At 43.0% G+C, this 22,463-nt stretch overlaps 1 protein-coding gene across 1 annotated transcript; it reads left to right on the top strand.

Annotated features, from left to right (window-relative positions):
- Window positions 1-825: 825 nt before the first annotated feature.
- Window positions 826-22,462, top strand: LOC149349901 (uncharacterized). The gene is made up of 6 exons (XM_089578906.1): window positions 826-1,426; window positions 4,476-4,590; window positions 5,122-5,229; window positions 7,509-8,019; window positions 8,318-8,418; window positions 22,303-22,462. Exons 1-6 carry the CDS (start codon window positions 1,302-1,304, stop codon window positions 22,432-22,434), a joined length of 1,092 nt encoding a protein of 363 aa, XP_089435032.1. The 5' UTR covers window positions 826-1,301; the 3' UTR covers window positions 22,435-22,462.
- The last annotated feature ends 1 nt before the right edge of the window (window position 22,463 follows it).

Below are 22,463 nucleotides of genomic sequence, written 5' to 3'. Positions count from 1 at the left end.
CCATCCCTTTTTTTTCTCTATTCTAGAAGTGTGCCATAAGGCATAGTTTAAAAAGGGGAAAGTGAATGTAGGAGAAAGAAGGCGGAGTCAAGACCAGTTTCGCTCAGATAGCTGCAAAGGTTGTCGGTGTAGCGACTGTACATCGTGCACTCTTCGCGGTTCCACCTCAGGCCCACCTCTCTGAGGGAGCGTTTTCACTCAGTAGTCGTGGTTGGGCATGTCCACAAGTGGCGCACATCACACAAGTCCGCTGAAGCGTCGCAGTGAGGGCACTTGTCATTCACTGGCAGGTGTTTGTCACGCCACCGATGACGTACTGAAGGGGTCAGAGCTGCCCCTGCCCGAATCCATCGCACGGATACCTCTCCTCCCGATTAAGATGACTGGGGAGACGGTGCGAACACGGGAGAATTAAAGAGCGTGTTCACTGGCGTAGAACATTGTCGCACTTTGCGTCGGCACCAATGCGATTGCCAGTATCTCCGAATAGAAGCACCTATTTTTTTTCTATTTTCATACAATGTTAAATAAAACGTATCGTTTTCATTTCTTTTTTTCTTTAGTCGAAAGACAAAGAAGAGCGTCCGTATTCATGTTTGAATTTACGCGCTTAGTATTGAAGAAATGTTTGTTGCGTCCTCTCTTGGTAATAACGCGTACCAATCAACTGAACTTTTACGCACAAACCTTATTATAAGACGCAATTTTGTACACAACACGTATCTAATTATTTGTCGTATACGCATAATATGCAAAATATACACATTTTGCCAAGTTATGTCAGTAGGGGCGCTGAAAACACTAGCGCTGCTTTATGGCGTCACAGGCAGCGTTGCTTGCATGGTTGCTTGCCGGCTAGCTGCGTTTCGCGTGTCTCGCGTAGCTACGCTGTCTTTTGGCTACTGGCGTTGCTAGCGTTGCTAGCGATGGCGTTACTTTGAAGCCTTGTGGATGTTGTAGGTCCATATGTCCATGCGGTGTGCAACCTTTCCAACGCGTTTGAGCGTTACGTGAGCTTCGCGGGTTGTAGTTCTTAGCTTGTCGGCGGCTGTTGTGGTACGAACGGGAGCCAAAAACGGTGCGCATTCGGTTTGCGGTAAAGATCGCTATTAAAACTGCATTAATCCTTGAACGCCAACTTTGGCTTGTTTATTCGCAAGCCGGTCTTTTGAGATCGGTGAGTGGACTTCTTAGCACGTGTTCCTCCACAGGTCTTCAGCCGATTAGCCACATTTTTCACCATTCTTTTTGCATATATTAGCTCAGGATAAGGCGTTAAAGAAAGATAGTCCGTGCTAAGCATGGTAGTTTTCACGTGCAACGCATGCGGCGATTCGCTGAAGAAGAATCAAGTAGAGAAACACTACTATACCAAATGTCGGAGCTGCGATATGCTTACGTGCATCGACTGCAACAAGGATTTTTGGTAAGTTTTGGAGTCAGATCTTCGCATCGTTTTATGTCAATAGTGCTGGAAGCAGCGTCGTATCCTGAAATTATTTGCGTCAAAAGGATGGTTGTAAACTGTCCATGCTGCTGATGTTCTTGTTAATGATTTCCCACTTTAAGAATGTGTCCTACGTTGTACCACAATATATATAAAAATATCCTTTGATCAGTTTTAGGCATTAGTATTCGTAATTCAGCTGAAAGCAACCCGTTTTACTGCTGCAGTCTAGCGCGGTGGAACTAGATGCGTCGGCAGGATTGCTTTGTTTAAAATCATGGTGGGGCAAGATTGTCCTGGCTGTGTTCTCGACGTGGGTTTTTAATCTTTGAGTACTTGTTTGCACATGGATCATGTAAAGTTGTGCCATTGAAAAGTACCTTCTCAGCAACAAAAGTTATCGAAAGGAAATACTGAGCATGGTCATCTTGTTGCTGGAGTGAATGTGTAACATTCACCCAAGTAACTAGACTTCCGCCTCCCCCATCATATGCTTGGCTGCGCGAAGCCACCTGTGAAGTTGCTGAGGTGTTGAAGCGATCCGGTATCACCTCCAGTGTATGACATGGTCTGAATACGATGATGGGCCTTATGTACTGTCTTTGCCAAAAGTAACCAGGCTGCCCTTACTGTTTCTCATGTCATCAGGAGATTTCTTATCATCCAGAGGAGGACAGCAATAGCTCAGATTCACATCACACAGGTTATCCTTGCAGCTGATGATGGCTGGCAACCTCAGTGTCTCTGGCTTGCCTCAAGGCCGCTCCTGAAGCCGTTGCTGCAGCTTGGTTACATTTGACAAAGACAATACTGTCATAGCTAAGCTTGTCTAAAATGCTGTAGTGGCATTGTATGGAGCAAATAAAGCGTCATAGTGCAGGTGCGCTGTTAAAGTCTTGGTGCTTGTTATTGTGCTACTTGTATGCCTGCAGATACGTTCGAGCATAAGCATCATCTCTGAAACTCAATACCTACTTTGAAAATTTTCATGGTTTGCTCCACAGAGCACAGCTTGAACGCTCTAGACAAACCTGCTCATGGTTGTACGCTGACTTCTAGTCGGTGTAATTTGTAGTACTACAGACTGACATCAGCATACTGTTGTAGGTGGTTTGCACATGATGTCACAGGCATTAACCTGGATGGAGCACCGGCCATAGTTTTACTGTGCAAATTAGTGCTGTTGGCATTAAGCAGATCAGAAAAACATGTTGGCTTTCTCCATGCTTCTGGTGTCAGACATAGCAGCCATTGTGACATCGGTACAAGCTGTGTACAAGGTCGTATCAAAATACTTAGAGACAAATGCCGCCGCGGTGGCTCAGCGGTTATGGTGCTCGGCTGCTGACCCAAAAGACGCGGGTTCGATCCCGGCCTCGGCGGCTAGAATTTCTTTGGAGGAGAAATTCTAGAGGCCCGTGTACTGTGCGATGTCAGTGCACGTTAAAGAACCCCAGGTGGTCGAAATTTCCGGAGCCCTCCACTACGGCGTCTCTCATAGCCTTAGTCGCTTTGGGACGTTAAACCCCATAAACCAAACCGAACCAAACTTAGAGACAAATTTTGTGACACACCAACAGAGGGCAGGCAGCTTAAGACTGCGTGCACAGTTAAAGGAAGCACCAGCCTTTGTAAATCAGTGTGTCAAAGGACACCGTCCTGTGTACATTGGCAGCTGTGCAATTGTCGCTATTCTGACCTCGTGCGTTACCATGTCTGTTATTTCACCATGAAGAGCATGTTAGAACCATGTGAAAATGTGAAATTCTGCGTGGAACTGGAAGAATATGCTGCAGAGACATCTGGCATGATTTGGCAAGTTTATGGCAATGCTGCAATGAGTCGTGCTACGTGTTTTGAGTGGCATGCGTCATTCAAGAGTGGCAGAACATTGCTGGAAGACGATGAGCGGTGAGAAAGGCTTTCAACGAGCTCAACCTCCGAAGCGTTGAAACTGTTCAGCAACTTATGCATGAGTATCGTTAGAGGACAATCCACAACATTACTGTCTTTGTCGAATTGTCATACGGAACAGTCCAGGCAGTCCTCATGCGCGACTTCAACGCGTGCTGTGTTGCTGCTAAGTTCATCCCCCAGCTACTGACCCAGGAGCAGAAAGAACACCACGTTGAAATCTGCCAAGAGCTCCGCCAACATGCCGATGATGACCCGTTCATCTTGTCAAGGATCATTAATGGTGATGAAACTTGGGTTTATGGGTACGACTATTGAGACGAAGCAACATTCTTCACAGTGGAAGAGCCCGCAATCTCCATAACAGAAAAAGGCAAGGCAGGTCTGCAACTTGATCAAGTGCATGCTCATTGTCTTTTTGGACATTTGTGGCATTGTGCACCAAGAATTCGTTTCCATGGGCTAGACCATCAATAGCAAGTTCTACTGCCAGGTTTTAAGGCGTCTGAGAGAAAAAATTCACTGAAAGCGACCAGATCTGTGGTGCGCAATGGTGCGCAAAAACCTGGACGCTGCGTGACGACACTGCTGCCTGTCACCGGGCTCTCCTCACTCGTGAGTTTGTCAACCGAAAAATCATCTCACTTCTGCACCCACCCTTCTCGCCAGACTTATTTGTTGTGGACTTCACCTTCTTCCCAAAGATGAAGATGCAGTTGTGACACCACTGCGGAGATGCAGCACGAATCACAGGAAGTACTTGGTGTGCTTTGAAAAGAAAACTTTGAGCACACATTCCAATGGCAGAAACATTGGGAGCACTGTACTGCTGTGCAAGGGGATTGTTTTGAAGGAGGCAGTGCGCAAACGTAGATAAATAAAGCAGTTCCTTGTACATATAGCTAGTCTCAAAACTTTTTGATACCACCTTGTGTACGGCTCACTTTACATGAATGACACCCATTTATCATTTTAAAAACTTCTCTTCAATACCAACAACAACATTGCCAACTTGCTAGCCAACATACTAGCCTTCAAGGCTTACCTGTGTTGGCTCAGGGGCTGCAGTATTGGGATCTTGTAATGTATTGCTCTGCTTTCTTTGCTTGAACAGGGGAGATGCATACAAAGAACACATCAAATGTGTTACTGAAGCAGAACGATATGGAGGGAAAAACTTCAAGCCACCTGTGTTCAAAGGTGAAGTCAAGCAACAAGAGTGGACCGAAGTAAGCTCGAGTTTTATAAAATCTGTTCTGCTTTACCCATAACACTGATCAGTGTGAAGCTTGCACGCTATTGTTATGCACAAGAACAGACTGTTGACTTAGTAAATTGTATGTATTAGCTAGCATTCTCATGAATAATTTCCTTCTAGTAAAAAGTGATAATTGGTGGAGTATTGAACCACTGAGAACTGCCCCTGATATTTTTATTATACTCTTGTTTTCTTTTTTTGCTGTGGCTGTGCCATTACAGGTGTTTTCTGTAATTATGGTAGTTCTTTTGTTATTTTTTTGTGGCACAGTATTAACCAGTATTTACTTGTTAGCCTGAAACACTTGCCAAAGTGCATCTTGGTGACGTATGGGACCATAGCAAAGCACAGAAGCTCTTGTTTTTCTTTACTTTTTTTTCGACGCTTGTTAGTGATTAGGCTCTGCAGCTGCTTTGCATTCCTCAGGGTATGCAGTGCAGGTGAATTGATCAATGAGCATTCATTCGCAGCAAAAATGAAAATGCCAAATTCTGCTTTTCAGCTTCTCTCCAAAATCATCGCAACCCATGATGTGGCCCCACGTGTGCGGGGTGTCTTCGAGAGGATGCAGTCCTTCAACAATGTTCCCAGAAAAGAAAAGCCTTTTAAGGTAATATGCGTTTTTCACATAAGTGTGTGGCTAAATATTTTTTTTACACATAAATATTCTTGGGTTCGATATGCTGTTGAATGTGCATTTTATTTGTTTTTGTTTTGCTGAGCATGAAATAGAGGTGTTATGGTCATTAACTCTCTCTATAGGTTTGCCTAATTTTTCGTATTTTGCTTCGTGCATTTGCGTCTGCTTTTTATTGTCTGGATGAAGAAAACATATAATACATTTTTTATCAGATAACTTGGTACAGGCAATAAACACCCACATGTCATGCTGTCTACATTGCTATGCGGATGGTGTGCTGAAGGTTCTGAAAAAACAAGACTCCCTGAAAAAAGTAATTAGCTTATTACATTAGATTTTATATTTACCTATCACATTTTTTTTTTTGTCTAGGTACTCTATTTCCCACGCTGTGAAGATTTCAGGAAAAGGGATGGTAATGCTTTAAGAGGCCTTGTGCACATTGAGAGTACACATCAGATGATGTTTATGTTTTGTCAGGATTGGGACTGCATTGGCTGTGATCTTTATGGTGCTGCATTTTCCAGCAACCACATAGGTTGGAAAGCGCAATGGTTTCAAACTGTCGTCCATCCTGGCATTGCCTGTATATATTGAGAACTTATCTTATGTGGGTATAGTATAACGACTGTTTCCCAGTTTTTCATCTTTTCAATTTCGTGCTCTTTGATATTGGCTGAAACAGTACCATGCCCTAGGCTTCAGCCGATAACAAATATTGAACATGGGACGTGGTGTCGCTTCACCCAGTCATGAAGGGCGGGAAGTTCAGAACTTGAATGGAACCGGTTTCGGGATCATTGTACTATATTGACCATAATTTTCATGGGCTAGCTGCGCTGTATTAGACCTGCTTTCCATCGAAATACAAGGCCAAGTAAGAATTAACGTTGTTAAATATCAGTGCTTACTTGTATGGTAACACTTTACGTTTATGAAAGGCTACTTTAAAATTTTATCAAAGCTGTAAAATATATGCAGTATAACAGGCGGGCCTTTGTATAATCACTCGCTACAAGACTTATTCGAATGCAGTCTTTGTCGTTCGAGTTGTCAGGGGTCACAAATAGCCCATCATTGTTTCCAAGGCTTTCCCTCTCCTCCTGCCAATCGTACTGTGCTGAAGGCAGTGCATAATTGCTGGCATGGCGAGGTGCTCGGGGTGCTTTGTCTGGCGAGTGCACTTTTTGTTTTCTCGCATGCATAATTCAATTAGCACCAGCTCAGATGCGTGGAATACTAGTCTCCCTGCACCTTATGACGCCTACCAGTTGTGACTCTGAATAAACATATCTAGCTGACAGCTTTCATGTCTTTGTCAGGGTGTATTAGCAGCGGAAAGGACATCATACTGAGAAAAATAAATTAGAGGGGATTTGAAAAAGCGCATGGGATGCAAAATAATTTTTTGAGCAATATTGTGTGTCTTCCGCGCCCATAAAGCAGTTGTAATTGGCTCAGGTGTTGATCAGCACATTATATAGTGACTGAGAAGGTTGTTGTGTGCAAAGAATGTTTCAGGGCCCTTTTAAATTTTCTATTGTCGCAGTAAATAAGATATTATATGCTTGCTATACCAGACACCAAACGGACCAATTTCACCAGTAGTTGTGCTACGGCGCCGCCGCCGCCGCAATGCGCCCTGGGAGTTGTGGTGCTCTGGCCGGCATAAACCTTCAGCTAGCATAAACCTTTCAAATCAACTAGCATAACTTTCTACTCTCATTGAAAGTTAGCGCTCATATGTTTCCTGTCTCTGCTGTCTTCATTTTGTGCTGTATTTTTGAAGTCATGCCATACCAACATGGTCAAGCTGCCACATTAGGACTCAGATATCTGATAGCATAGGTGCTTACCATGCGACAAATTTGCCAGTTCGGCCAATTCTGCATAGTGGTATACCAGCAGGCAGGTGATCTCCACACAACTAGTGAAAAGCTACGGCAGCCATTTACTTGCATACTATAGTGTTATGAAACTGCTTTCATGCACTTAACGCTTCCTTCACTTAAACTGGGGCCTTACCTGCATTATAGCTGATTTTGCTATTTAAAGTCATTGTGAACGTCATGTCAACCCATCATTCTACAAAAAGGAGCAAACTGTAGATACTTAACCCTGCGCAAAGGTGCACTGTGTTGTAGTTCTTTTTCTTCATTTTTGTATTGTTAAGCTTTGGTATATAAATTTTTAACTGCCAATTGAATTGCAGACTGAATCTCTTTAATCTGGCCATTTGTAATTTTCAGAACTTCCTCCAATCCAGCATGGGAGTGCGAAACCCAAGTCTCGTGCAAGATGTATGGCAGACGATTCAAAATGCTCAGCAATCTGTTCAGAAAACAAATACTGAAAACAAACAAAATTCAAAGCCACAGGAACATATCACGGGGGATAGCATCGCAGAAGATGAAGAAGAGCAGGATGGTTCAAGCCAGGAAAGCACACGGGTGAAGAAGGCGTCTTTGAAGCGACCACGGGAGGATCATGTTAGTGAAGACATCTCGAAAGGGGATGAAGCGCACCGGCCCAGTAAAGAGGAGCAGAATGGCACTGTTACTGAAAAGTTCAAACATGCAAAGAAGCCAAAGAAAGAGCCAGTAGATAATGCCTCAGGCGAGGAAATCAGCCAGGACAGCACACAAGAGAAGAAGAAACGGTCTAAGAAGAAGCTGCAGCAGGATGATGGCGATGCACAGCAGGATGAGGAGCCTCAGCAGCAGGCCGAGATGGATGAGAATGAAGCCATTGAAGCAAATGGTGAGCAAGGCAGGATTCAGTCTATATGGCAGAATGGCCCAGCAGATTTATCAGTGAGCTTGTAATGTTCTAACAAGCAAGTGAACCTGTCTGCACAAGTGCACCCTTCTGTTGCATTTTTATGTACTGCTAGCGATACCTTATGGCACTTTGCTTTCTTTTTATTAATTAGTCTGGTATTGAGGGGTTGCAAACTTGGTTGCAATGCTAAGTAACGTGTTAGCATCTTCAGCTGTGTCAACCTTTGCTTAGCAGCTTTTTGGCTTTTCTGTCACATATATTCTTCTTTTTCAACCAGGATCTGAGATGAAGAATAAATTCAAGTGGAAGAAAGCTGTCAAGGCAGCATTGCTAGAAGCTGACGGTTACCAACTCCCTGTTAAGCAGCTGCGGAAAAAGGTAAGGCAGTGTACTGTTAAATAATGTGAAGATATTGCTTGTGCTAAAGATTTTTGTCACTAAGAGTGCAGTTAAACTTTGTGCCTACATTTTTGCTTAATCACAAGAAGCTTCTGCACATATCATGGAAATGTTGATTTTATATTGGTTTTGAACTTGCAGTATTTTAATTTCTTGAGGTCCAGGTTATATCCAGTTAAACCTAGATGTTAGGTACATTAAGACCTTGATAATTTTAAATTCAAGATAATTTGAAGAATTTGTGCGGTCCCGTAATTTCTAATGTAAATTTGACAGGATAATTCAAAGCTGCAGTGCACATCAGCCCGGTTATTTTGAAGATCTGAGGTGCTGTACAAGGATGTCAGATCCTGATTTCACCGCACACCGATAAAGTGGCGGCCCCTCGAAGCTGCGAGATGGCGCTCCAGAGTGATGCCGATTAGTAATGCCGATGCTTGGCATGCAAAGCGCCCCAGCCCTTGTACTATCCGCATAAAAAGCATTCGGTAGGGCTCACGGACCGCCAGAGCAAGCTTCTGCAGAGGAGAAGCCGTGCTTCACTGCAACGCAGGTGTGGGTACCAGTTTAAAAATAACGTGCTCTCAGTGCTTTGTCAAGGCACAGCCGGACTGGAGGCAGTGGTGCGCAGACTCATTGCTCCTCTCCAGCCTGGCTGTGGTGAAGGCAGTGTCTAGCGGAGGCGCTGGCATCGAAGCACCTCCCACCCCTTACAGCTTCAGTGTGTATCCTGCGACGCGACCATTCTTGCTACATGCCCGCGACAAGTTGACCACGCACAATGCCAGTCTGCGGCACTTCTTTGAGTAGTGTGCCGTGGTTAGAGGGCTAGAGCAACGTTTCTTAAGAAATAAAAAAAACTATCTTGAACTTCGCGGTTGACCTATACACAGAGCTGACCTATTTGCGGGGTCTAAGGTAGTTTTGGACGAGCGCCGGGTAGTATGTGCCCCATGCCGGTGCCCATTCCTGGCAGGATGCATGGGGCTGCATGCCCACTAAAAAAGTTAATTCTTACTCAAATTGGTTCCACTGAAGAAAATTCGAATTGTGCATCGTCTGCCCGGTTTGTTCGTGCTGGCGGTCAATTCCGTGGACAAGCGGTAGGTAACGCGAGGAAAAACTTCCGATTCCGAGAATCTCTAGGGTGTGCGTCGTGCTGGCATCCGAAGCTACAGGACCGTTTCCAGTTAAATTTGCCGCTAGTCAGCTGGGCCACACGAGAGTGTGGAGACAGGGTGGAAGCCCCCCTTCGCTTTTCACCTCCACTTGCTTCGGATGGCTGTCCTCGTGATTGCATTGTTGCGCGTGTTTGTTGCTTTGAGTTGCGCGTGCCGTGATGCGATCCCACTGGAAACTACAACGACAAGCAATGTGGCGGCGGGACGAAGCACATGGGGCAGTCAGCGGCAAACCTTTGTCCCGGTCTAAACGTTTGCTTCGCTTTTGGCAGGTGAGCTCTGCAAGCCAGGGGACAGTATCAGCCGGAAAGCGGCGCGTATCTTCAACGGCTATCACCTTCGCAACTGCTTCGGGTGACTGATCTGCGCATGCGGCTCAAGAAAGCTGTTGTTTCGACATCGCAAGCCATCCTTGCCTTCATTCGCTCTGGACCTGCCAAAGATGTCCCCCTGGCGCCGATCACCGACTATTTAAAGACCGTCAACTTCGTGGACCGTTGCAGTCAGCGGCAAACCTTTTTCCCGGTCTAAACGTTTGCTTCGCTTTTGGCAGGTGAGCTCTGCAAGCCAGGGGACAGTATCAGCCGGAAAGCGGCTCGTATCTTCAACGGCTATCACCTTCGCAACTGCTTCGGGTGACTGATCTGCGCATGCGGCTCAAGAAAGCTGTTGTTTCGACATCGCAAGCCATCCTTGCCTTCATTCGCTCTGGACCTGCCAAAGATGTCCCCCTGGCGCCGATCACCGACTATTTAAAGACCGTCAACTTCGTGGACCGTTGCAGTCAGCGGCAAACCTTTTTCCCGGTCTAAACGTTTGCTTCGCTTTTGGCAGGTGAGTGTTGGTTACACCTGTTGTAATTCATCACTTTTCGTGTTTTGCCGCTGACTGCACCATGTCTTCTTTGTGTACTTCTTGCTCAAAAGCCATACCGAAAGATGGGAAATTTATGACTTGCTGTGCCTGTGAGGGCGAATTTCACTTGGGGAAAAACTGCTCGTCAGTTACTGATAACGCCTACAAGAAGATGAGTACGGTAACACGTGAAACATGGAAGTGTCCTTCATGCAAGGATGATTCGGTGGCGCAACCTGACGTAGCATCCAACCCCGATGGTGGTTCGTTCTCGCAGCAACTGTCTGCTCTGAATGTGAAGCTGGATACTTTGACTACCACTGTATCAGCACTGATGGGGAAAATGGAAGAACTGTTGTTGGTCAAGGAAGCTAGTGAAAAGGTTGCTTCAGCAGTCGAGGACATACAGTCAGCTATTGACTTCCTTTCGTCACGGTATGACTCTGTGCTTGCTGGAGTGACCACTAATCAGGCTGAGCTTACAGATCTTCGGTCACAAGTTCAATCACTGTCTTCAACAGTAGTTTCCCAGAAAGAAGTGATTGACAGGATGAGTGGAGAGATAAATGATCTCGAACAATACAGCAGACGATGTAACTTCGAGATTCACGGCCTTCCGGTCAAATCTGATGAAAACTTGCACACTTTCTTAAGTACCTTAGCAGGCAAACTAAACATTACCGATTTTCAACCAGCAGATATCTCAGCAGTCCATCGGCTACCGTCCAGAGCCGACTATATCCCACCGATCCTAGTACAGACTCAGTCGGTTTCTGTTAAGCAGAAATGGCTCGGAGCTCGGAAGGGCCTTCCTGATTTGGTGCAAGACGACCAGTCTCCTCGGCTGTTTTTTAACGATAACCTGTCTCGGGTTAATCGCGAGCTGTTCCGACTAGCAAGGTCTCGGGGCAAACAAAAGGGTTTTGAGTTCGTCTGGACCAAAAATGGGAAGGTCCTTGCAAAGCGGTCCGAAGGCGCACCTCTCATTCGCATCAACAAGTTTTCGGATCTTGAGAAACTAACATAACCATGTCTGATACAGGTTTCGTGAAGTGTTCCGATTTTTCTGAAGTCCGGAAGTTCTTTCAGTATCAAACAGGCAATTCATTTCAGTTTACTCATGTTAATATTCGCAGTATACGGAAACACTGGGACCATTTTTGTGCGTTAATTCACCCTTTTCACTTAAGTTTTGACGTCATTGCTCTCACGGAAGTGAACGCTTCGTCAGACGTGTTACTACAGTTCTCGCTGCCAGGCTACCAGTTATATTCTTACACTCGTTTACAAAGAATGGGAGGAGGAATCGCAGTTTTTGTTAAGGATTCTTGGTCCGTTTCTGAAATTAGTGTTCCTTTCACTCAAGCAGAAGTAGTTGCGCTCCGCCTAAGTACACCTTGGTTGTCGCTGGTTCTTCTCACAATTTACCGCCCTCCGTGTTGTAACGGTCGAATCTTTTTAGCTGAGCTAGATTTTGCATTATCATCGTTCTCCCGCGAAGAACACGTGTGCATTATCGGTGATATGAATATCGATATTTTACGCCCCACTGTGTCAACGGTCGCAGATTATCTGGACACTTTATCAAAGTGGGGGCTAGCGACTACAATCCACAGCCCTACACGTGAGGAATACTTAGCTGGGCAGCTGGTCGCGTCTTGCATCGACCACATCAACGTGCGTTCTCAAAACCTGTCGGTGCGGTCTGCTGTGGTTGAGGTCAAGCTTGCAGACCACTATTTCATTTGTTGCTCGTTAACAGATAGTTCCAGCCATCCTGCATCTATGCACAGCCAGCAAAAGGTCTCAGTACTTGATTATAAGCGTCTTGACGAAAGAATAGCAAAGCATGATTGGGATTCTTTTATACACAGTGTGTCCCCTGCGGACCTATATGATCGGTTCGTCGATGTTTTTCGTTCACACAAAGCAGAATCTTCCCGCATGGTGAATGTTAAACAACGAAATTTAGACAATAAGTGGATGTCTCCCGCAATATTGGCAGCCATTAAAGAGAAGGATCTGCTCTGGGCTCGATCAAGACGTGCCCCAAACTGTTCTCAGCTACGACTGCAGTTTAAACATGAACGAAACCGTGTCAACGCCATGATCCGTCTGGCCAAGCGCAATCACTTTAGGTCTCAGTTTAATGACGCACGTTTTAACAGCAAGAAAACATGGTCATTGGTGAATAGTCTGAAAGGAGGGAGCGCTGCTATCTACAATGATACATATTTCATCTCGCATTTTCATAAAGATGGACAGAGCATTGCGAATGACTTCAACAATTTTTTTTCTCTGGTCTCTGGTGCATCTCGAACCCCTCCTACCGACTGTCCTATGCCTCTCAGTGTGATGGAATCTGCTTTCCTTCCTGATATTACTGAAAGTGATTTAAGGTGTATACTTTTCAGTCGTAAACGTAGCAAATCTCCTGGTCATGACGGCCTCACGATTTCTGAATTGTGCAGAAATTTTGAAGTAATTAAAGGTGTTCTACTAGTTATCCTTAACACTATCATTTCTACTGGTATAATACCTGCTTCAATGAAAACTGCTAAAGTTATACCTTTGTACAAGGGTGGCTCCAGAAACATTATGAGTAATTACCGACCTATCTCTATTCTACCATGCATTGGCCAAATTTTTGAGAAGCATCTATTACTCACCATGACGAATTTTTTGAATACGCACAGTGTTCTATCACCTTGTCAGTACGGCTTTATAGCAGGAAAAGGAACAACGGTTCTTCTTGAAGAATTCTCTGACGTGCTAAATTCAGCTTTTGATAAGAATCAAGTCGCATGTTCTCTTTTTCTGGACGTTAGCAAGGCTTTTGATAGCATCTGCCACGTTCTTTTGCTTGATAAACTTTCTGCGCTGGGATTTCGAGGTTCGTTTTTGGAACTGCTTACTAACTTTTTACAAGATAGGCGCCAATATGTGTCGATTTCAAGATTCCATAGCGATTTCACGGCAATTGCCTCTGGAGTCCCGCAAGGTTCTATATTAAGTCCTTTATTATTCAATCTATACGTTAACGACCTTGCTAACAGTGTGCCATCTTTGCTGTTTCAGTATGCTGATGACACTGTTATTGTTGCATGTGCAAAGAAATACACTGATGCTGTTACAGCATTACAGATAGCTGCTATTAAAGCCATGGACTGGTTTAAGTTTAATCTTATTAATGTTAATACTTCTAAAACAAAACTGATCTGTTTTCATAACCCATTAAAACAAGTTGAATTAACTGACCTTGTTTATTTGCATACTTCCTCTTGTCTTAATTGCAACTGTGTACCAGTTGAATATGCGCATTCGGTCAAATATCTTGGCCTGACCTTCGACAGTGATCTCTCTTGGAAATCGCACCTTTCTTTTGTTTGCCAAAGGCTTCGTGCTGTATCGTGTGTCCTGTATAACATTAGATATTTTATGCCTTTTTCTGTCCGTAAATGTGTTGTACATGCTCTAGCCTATAGTGTACTTAGGTACGGAATTACTGTTTATGGTCACTGCACGGTTCGCTGGCAACATAGGGTGAATTCGCTTTTGCGTTTGCTTCTAAAGAATATTGCTTACGACCTGTCCATTGGTAATGACATTGATATTTTTAGAAGACTAAAGCTTCCAAGTTTTAACTCTTTATTAACAGAAACTATTGTGCTAAAACACTTCTGGTACAGTCAGTTCACCGTTCCATATGTCCCTGCTCGGGATTTAAGACCAAAATACCGCTACTGCATTCCTCGCTCCTCAACCCGGTACGGTAAGCGCACACGTCATTACTATGTACCTGCCTGTTTCAATAGCTTGCCTCCTACTGTACTCCGCATGAAAACTAAATACACCCTGAAAAAAACTTTGCGGTATGTCTCCGTGTTGCTTCCTGCCCCGTAGTTATTTCAGCTATTTACTGTATCAATTTCAAATCACTGTAATCTTTCTTGATGTTGTAATAGTTATATATTTGTTTCATTCTGTTTGGTGACCATTTTCTTTTTTTGCAAAGTTCATTGCAGCGTCTCTATTTTCCTTTGTTTTGCCAATGTTAGCTGTCTGCCAGGCGCTGCCACTCAAGCCCTTTGAGGCTTTGGTAGGCCTGATTTATGTTGTCTGGCAATTGACGTGAATAAAAGTTCTATCTATCTATCTATCTATCTATCTATGGGGCAGGATGGGAGGGCGTGGGGGAGTACACACAGACTCGTATTTGGAGTCAACTTCTTTTCAGCCAGCATGGGCTGTTTGCTTGACGGTAGACTTTTACGTGGCAATATACGGTAATCACAAAGTTTATTCAGTAAAAGTTGCACTTTCCTGCAATGAAATTTTTACCTGGGCCCATTTTTTTGCTGTATTCGGTTGATTTGAATATTTCTCGCGGTCCCAACGACTTCGAATTAACTAGGTTTTACTGTACCTCCATATTGCAAATTCCTCAGTATTACGAAGTTCCTCAGTTGCCCAACGCCGCCTCCATTGAAGCATGTGTATTGATGAACTCCATCAGTAAAGGTGTTGCAGCGATTGACCTTGATATAATGAGCTCGCGGGCCGGCTATCTCTTAGCTAGCACTGAAAGAAAGAGCTCTGAAAAGAGCACTGAAAGAGTAAATTAGATTATAAATCAAATGGCAATTGCAGACAAATACCAAGTGGTGATTCGTGTATAGTAATGTCTTACTCATAATTACAAGAAAGAAAGCAGAGAATGAAAAGTTAGCTCTCGATACTCCTTTAATGAACCAAACTCTGAATTTTAAGCACCCAATTTTTTTACTGCAATGGAAGGGTTGCTGTTTAAGATGCTTTGATTCCATAGGGGTTTTATTAGAAACACTGTAGAAGATTTTTGCCGAGAAATTTGTGATTAATGCATCCCCGTATGTGTCCTGATGCTGGAAACCATGATCAGCGAACATGATGGCGGTTACATGTCAGCACAAATGATGTACTGAAAATTTTGATGTACTGAAGATTTTTTAGTTTAGAGGAGCATTCATTTCAGTTTCCACACCCAAAGTTGTTGCCGCATAGTGATGTATGCCTCGTCAACGAAAGTTTTAGCATACTGAGGTTGCTGCTTCATCCAAGAAATGCAAAACACTGTGGCACTATCTAGTGATAAAAGCTAAAAGCACATCGTGGGCCATGCGAAGTGAGTGTTGCTATTCATCAAAGAGCACAATGGAGAGAGTGTAAACTGTTGTAAAACATGGGAAACACTCCTGAAAAAAAAAAAAAAATAACACTGTGCACCTAAATCAAATCAGTGACATAATGCCAAGATGTGTTCACTTAGTCGGTTATAACGATAATCGAAGGGTTGCACTGATAGATGGCACTTCGGTTTGTTTTATGTGGTTTTCAGTGCCAAATTAAAATTATAACTCCTCGTTTCTTGAATATTGGCAGGCTCAATCTTTGCAATGTGAGGCAGATCCTTTCATTTCCATCTCAACCTTACTAAACATTTTGGTGAGTGGTTGGTACCTTTATGCCTAAGGTGACGCTAAAGGAAAGTCACAGCGCAAACACTCAGTTATGCCAGACTGGTATAAAACCCATGTTGAACACCCCCACCATCCCCTTCCTTGTGTTATGAAGATTTGTGTGAAATTATCTTTTTTGCACTCGAAATGCTCCACATTCAGTAAAGCATCCTTGCACTATTGAAAAGTTACTTCATGATGCCTTGCATCAAGATGTTGTTTTTCTTCTTTTGGGTCATAGCAGAAGTCAGTGGTGCAAAAAGGTGCATCATATTTTCAGGTGCTCACTTGTTTGCTGGATGTGCAATTATTCCAGTAACTCAGTGCCTTTCTTTGAGGCATTGCTCGTTAATGTCTTCAGGAGCACCTTGGGTACATTTCAGGCACCATGATTATGGTGGCCCTTCTGGGGCAGCAAATATGTGCTTCAGTTTCGTTGAGTAGTCCCACAAGTTCGGTGTCTCTGCTTATTGTCGATAATTTCGACTATTTCACATTTTATTGGTGTAGTTCATGGAAAGAGGGTGCTTTATGGGCTACTAGCGCCTTAATCAGCTGTCGTGTAATGTTGACGGCAGATAGGCTGCTAAACAGATAAGCTTAGAAGCAAATTCAGCTTTTTAATTGGCGAAATTGTGATCATATGATGGCGACTTCGAAGATGGTTTTAAAAAATTGGCTGTAGTTTTAATAAAAGGTATGGATGCAGCTTGCATTAGAGCTCAAGTGCAGATAAAAATTTTGTTTACTATTGTGCATTTTTGTTTATTTTTTTTTTTCTAATTTGCCTTTATCTTAAAATCTACTGTATGCAGAATCCTGAAATTTTCTGTGAAAGTATAAACGATTATTCTGCACAATTAGAAATTAAAAATATGTGATTTGAGCTAGAAATAAATTTATTATGTTTATTTCCTTTCTTGGCACAACAAAATTGCCACCCGTGAATGTTTTTTTATACATAGTTATATAAATCAAATTGACTTTGGTTATTGGTTTTTGTTCCAGTCATGTAAAAAGCTTCGATTGAAACTTATGGAAAATTTTGCTTGCTTACGTCTTATAGTTCCTGAGAAAAAGGTACATAAACCTCCTAAAATGCTGCTTTGAGAAAAATACAAATATAAAGCCTGTAACAACTCCCAGTTTTCCACTCAATGTGTTGACAAAAAAGGGTCAAAAATCGGTTTTGAAGTTAGTGTACTAATGTTTTTCTGGAAGTTAAAAAAATGGTCTATCAGAGGATCGTAAAATCTAAAGAAATCTTTTTTTTTTCTTTTTATTTATTTTACTTCAATTTTACTTCATTTTTTTTTTTTTTCTAGAAGTCTCCCCCACCTGAACCTCGTCAGACCCAAGCAAACGTTCAGCTTGTTAGCGTTGCTGTAAATACATTTCTCAAGTCTGCCATAAAAAATTTTGCTGCCATAAGTCCAAGAGTTCTTCCATCATAGGTCTTGTCCATCCTCCCTACTATGACTCCTGTGCCTTTGGAAACATGCAGCAACATCTTATGACATATCTTTAGTTAAATCCTTGCACAACAGAATGCGTATTCAAACCAAAAATCAAAATTGCTAGTAATCTCATTGTAAAGCACGAAAAATTTGGGAGATGTTTGGCTATTGAGAACAGAAAACTGATTTAGACAAAACAACCAATATGGAAAGCTGCTCGGAGTGTCCTGTATTGCTTCCCAGTTCTTAAAAGGCTGGCTACATGGGAGCACACTGCACTGTAACTCCCAATAGCACTTAGGCTGCACAAATGATGCATTTATTTTTGAATTCTGTAAAATACGAATGTGTGTCATAGTGTACACATAGTCTGACGAGGTTAAACACTTGTTGATTGATATCACGGCTTTCGGCAACACTGTGATTAAGCATGACATGACTTTCCACACACCTTGTGTGCATCATTGTGAGGGTATTCTGTATCGTGGTAGCTAATTCCACATGTATGACCAATGATCCTTCACAGATAAACAAACTCTGCCGTACGGACTGCCCATTCATCTTGTGTGCCTAACAGAAAATTACCACTCACCTATGGTGACAAATAACAGTGGTAGCAAAAGCTAGTGAAGAAGCACTTTGCAGCAATGTGTTGAATTTGAAAACCTTGGTTGGTTTTAATTTTTGCTTATTTTTCTGCAAGCAGACAGTGGTCAAAGTTTTCAGGCCCCTGTCTAAAATTGATCAAGCATAGAGTGTAGTGGGTTGTCTTTCTAAGTAAATGGAAACCCAGAAACAGGTTGTCACAAATGGAGAGGTGAGAAATACAGCACTCGACTAACTACTGAAGTTCATATTCTGATATGTGCCACCATGTAAGCAATGCTACACATGTATACAATCGTGGCAGTTTCTTGCAAGGGCAGGTTCACCCGCTCAAAACTGGCATGCTTTCCCAGCGCGTGTTTAAAAACCCCTTGTGTGGGTTTGGCCAAGCATTGTTTAACTGGCACGGAGTGCCCAGCACCTGCCATGTATGCATTGCCAAGATAGTGGTCTAGGAGGTTGTGGCCACATATATTTGCAGTAAATGAAAGGATGTCTGGTATACCAGCCATCCTGCCTTCTGGCTAGGAGCATTCTGCTTAGTGCTTGTGCTTTTAATCCATTTTTTTTTTTTTTGTCAGCAGCCATGATACTGCTGTGTGCAGGGCTTATAAAATATGGTGTTCAGTTTTTTTCTGAGTTGTCTGATCTGGTCCAGACGGTGGCACGCACCTGGATGTTGGAAAAAAAATTTTGCTTTCAAATTGTGTCATGTATGCACGAGCTGGCTTGTTTGATGCCTACTTTGCCACTGCTGAGGGTGCCTTTTAAACTGCCTGCCACGTGTTGGGGTATAATGCATGGTTCAAATGGTTCTTTTGCACTACAGATTTGTGCTTGCTCACATGGGAGAGGCCTTTGCCCTGCAGTGGGTGTAGTCAGGCTGATGATGATGATGACTAGTTAGCTGATAAGGAGCTAAGAAGTTAAAGCAACGATGCTAGTCTAGCGCAATGCCTGTTTGGTGTTGCTTGAAAGGGGTTTTGTGTAATGTTTGAGCTTGTTATTTTTCTTCTCACATCAGGACGTGCATGAATCCAGTGAAGTTTTCAACTTTACCCTTCACTTAATTTTACCAACTTTAACCTTAGCATTAACTTTCAGGCTATGGGTAGTGAAATGCACTGCAAATAGGCGCTCATCATGCAGCTGAATGATAAAACAACCCAAATTTGAGCACCACTTCTAGAGGGCTGTCAGTGTATTGATTGATGCAAACCATTTGTCTATCCAGCTTGAAAGAATGAATGAACTACAGTGCAAATCGTGTGACAAAAGATAGCAGAAAATTGGCTTTTCTAACAGTTTCTGCTGTCACGCGAAATGAACTTCAGATGTCTGAGTGCCATACTCCCTTTGGTGTTAGTCAGAATGTGCTAAAAGGTGCATTTGGAGAGTCTAAATTTTTTACACCATAAGCTCTTTCATTGGCATTCCTAATGAAATGTAAGAGACCAGAATTGGTGGCTGTTCAAATTACTTCGTTGGCGCCTTCATACATTGCCTTTTAAAATGCAGCCTGTTGTAGTCTCGTTTTCATGGGCTTCCAAATCCATGTGCATGTCAATTAGTTGTGTTGTTTACATTGTCCGCACTGCACTGACTCATGAACTGGTACCACAGATGCTTATCTATCATCACATTACACCCACCTCTGGAAATTTGTTTCAAAAATTTTTCATGAAATGAAATCACTAGATTTTAAATGTGCGAAAAAAATTATCAGTATCTTGGGGAATAAACTGTGTTATGTAGAGCTGTGTTGTATACTGGTTCTTGAACATTTATGTATATGTGACTGGTTTTATAGTTTTGAACTTGCATGAATCTTCTAACTGTACGCATTTGCATTAATATAGCTCAAGTTTTTTTCCTCAGTTCATTGGGTTTCGAACGCGTCTCACGTTATATTCAGAACCAAGGTACAAATATAATGCGATTTCTTTTTCTCTCACTGCTAAAAATAGCTACAGTGGTCTTCACCATGAGACTCATGAGCGTACAGGAGAAGCCAACTTTTAGATGACCTTGGTGCCATGTGGCACGCACAGGAAAGTAGAGGGTGGCTATGAATCTGGAAAGAAGGATACCTTGGTGCCATGTGGCACGCACAGGAAAGTAGAGGGTGGCTATGAATCTGGAAAGAAGGATACCTTGGTGCCATGTGGCACGCACAGGAAAGTAGAGGGTGGCTATGAATCTGAAAAGAAGGCGGCACAGGTCATTAAGACAGAGAAGGCACTGAAAGAGTTGAGTGGAGTAGGGAAAGGAAAGAAGGGCTAATGGACACAGGACTGGGCTACACTAAGCCTGAAGCAGAGGTGGCACAATGGGGGCCACTGCTACGCGGGAAGCTTTGTGCGTTAATGCTTCAGGGGCTTCGCTGTGCTGCATGATGTCACGCGCATTTATAAAGTCTTGCCTCTCAAATAATACTGAAGTATTTGTTGCTTCCACATTTTTGCTTGCTGTCTCCTTTTTTTTTGTGCCCTCGGCTACAGTTGGCTTCAACAGGTGGAGATCGCGTTATAATCATATATCTATTTTTTTCTTTTTCATGATATCTCAAACTATTTCTTCCCATTATATTCATGGCTGTGCAATATGCATGTAAATATGGTATGTTTTTATGTATGGAATAATTTTCTGAACTAGTAAAAAAATTATGATTTCATGCATTTTTTGTCCCCTTTTATCAAATGTGAACTCACTTTGGTATTAATGGTGGCACTGTTTCCCAAGTCATGCCCGAAATTTATTATCATTTTATAGTTGTGTCATCTCTTGTAAGTAGTAGTTTTCAGCCCACCTGCGGTTGGCCTTTTTGACCAGTACATCATGCCAAAAGGCAGTGAATGTTTATCAGCCAGGCATCTTGCTTTAGCATCTTTGGAAAGCTTTGTTGCAGTAGTTTGACAGGTTCATTCGTGTTGAGCAGCTTGCACTAAAAGGACTAGTGATATTAGCTGCACTGTTAGACGCAGCAACGAGCAGTATCTGCTGTGTCATCTGTTTCTCATTAGTAGAGTAGGTAAGATGGTCTCATGCCCTTCTTAGCTGCCTTGACATTCAAGGCCAACAACAGCCTGCAGTTGCAAGGCTGTGGTCATACCATAAAGCATGCTTTGTCTTTGATGTGTGGGAGCATGGCCCATTTTGTTGGCCATATTGTTTTTGTTGTGTGTTTGGGACATCTATAGGGGCACTTTTAATCTATGCTATTTTAGTGCAAAAGCACTGCTTCACGAAGTCAAACCGGCTCACCGGTTTGTGTGATGCTTGACCTTGAGGGTGACCTTGGGCAAATCATAAATAACTAAATAAATAAAATATTGCCGCGACTGGGATTCGAACCCTTGGCGATGGTGCGAACAGATCAGCTTCATCTTAAAACCAGCCAAAAGACGCAACTCAGGAAAAAAGGTGATTCACTACTAACCCGCCCGGTCATCAGTCTTATTGAGATCGGCCACTGCACGAGACCACTACGATATTGCCACAGCCGATCACTCCTCATGATGAACTGCAACACACTCTCGCGCTGTGCATTGCACGTCGTCTTCATCATTAACTAATATCACTATCAAACTAATATTTGCGCTTTTAGCTATGTGGCAGTAGCGGCAGAAAGATGTGGGAAAAACACGGCACTAGAGCAATACGCTTTGGTGTTGGCAACATTGCTGCAAAAACGCGGCACGGGAGCATAGGCCACCGGTGTACATTGGGTAAATTGATGAAAAAGTTTAAGACAGGCATAACTGGCTCCTTGGGTCAGTGGACACCTCAGTTGCGCTTTCAGGTACGTGGCGGTGGTGTCCACCTGAAAAAAAACTGTGCTTTTTTCATGCTTAGCAATGCTAAACTGCTAGCCAGTGTTTTTATTACACCACAGTATTTTCTGTCTGTTTCACAGTTTTTGTTTTGTGTGCCATTACTGGTCCACAGGTATTTTCCTGTAATGAAACTAAGAGGTAAACAGCGCCATACATGGCAGTAATTCTCAACTTCATTGGAAAAAGGTAACCTCTCTGCAGTGTTCAGAAGAATAACTAGGCATTCATAATGAACGGCAGCTCTTGGTTTGAAAAAAGAACTCGCTGTCTAGCTAGTAGATCACCAGATGGTTACATTTCTCCTTTGTATGTTGTTTTCCCATGTAAAAAGCTTGGCTCCAAAAAAAAAAGGAAAGGTGTAGTCTGAAATAGCTAGTAGTGTGTATTAGAACTGCCAGGTAACCACAACTGAAGGTGCATACTCATGCAGATGTTCAAGGAATTCCGCAACCATGGTGGAGATCTCTCAGAAGAGGAGATGCAAGCCAAGTTTTACCAGGTGCTGGCCAATGCAAGGTACTTTGAACAAGAAGGTAGTGTGGTTCGTTTTGTGCATTGTTAGAAAATAAAAAGGCATTGTCATCTCTTCAG

Source organism: Amblyomma mixtum, chromosome 3 (genome assembly GCF_055824585.1).
Source record: "Amblyomma mixtum isolate Tamu chromosome 3, ASM5582458v1, whole genome shotgun sequence".
Classification (NCBI taxonomy): domain Eukaryota; kingdom Metazoa; phylum Arthropoda; class Arachnida; order Ixodida; family Ixodidae; genus Amblyomma; species Amblyomma mixtum.
Note: the sequence above shows the minus strand (reverse complement) of the source record. Positions and strands in the feature narration are given on the sequence as shown.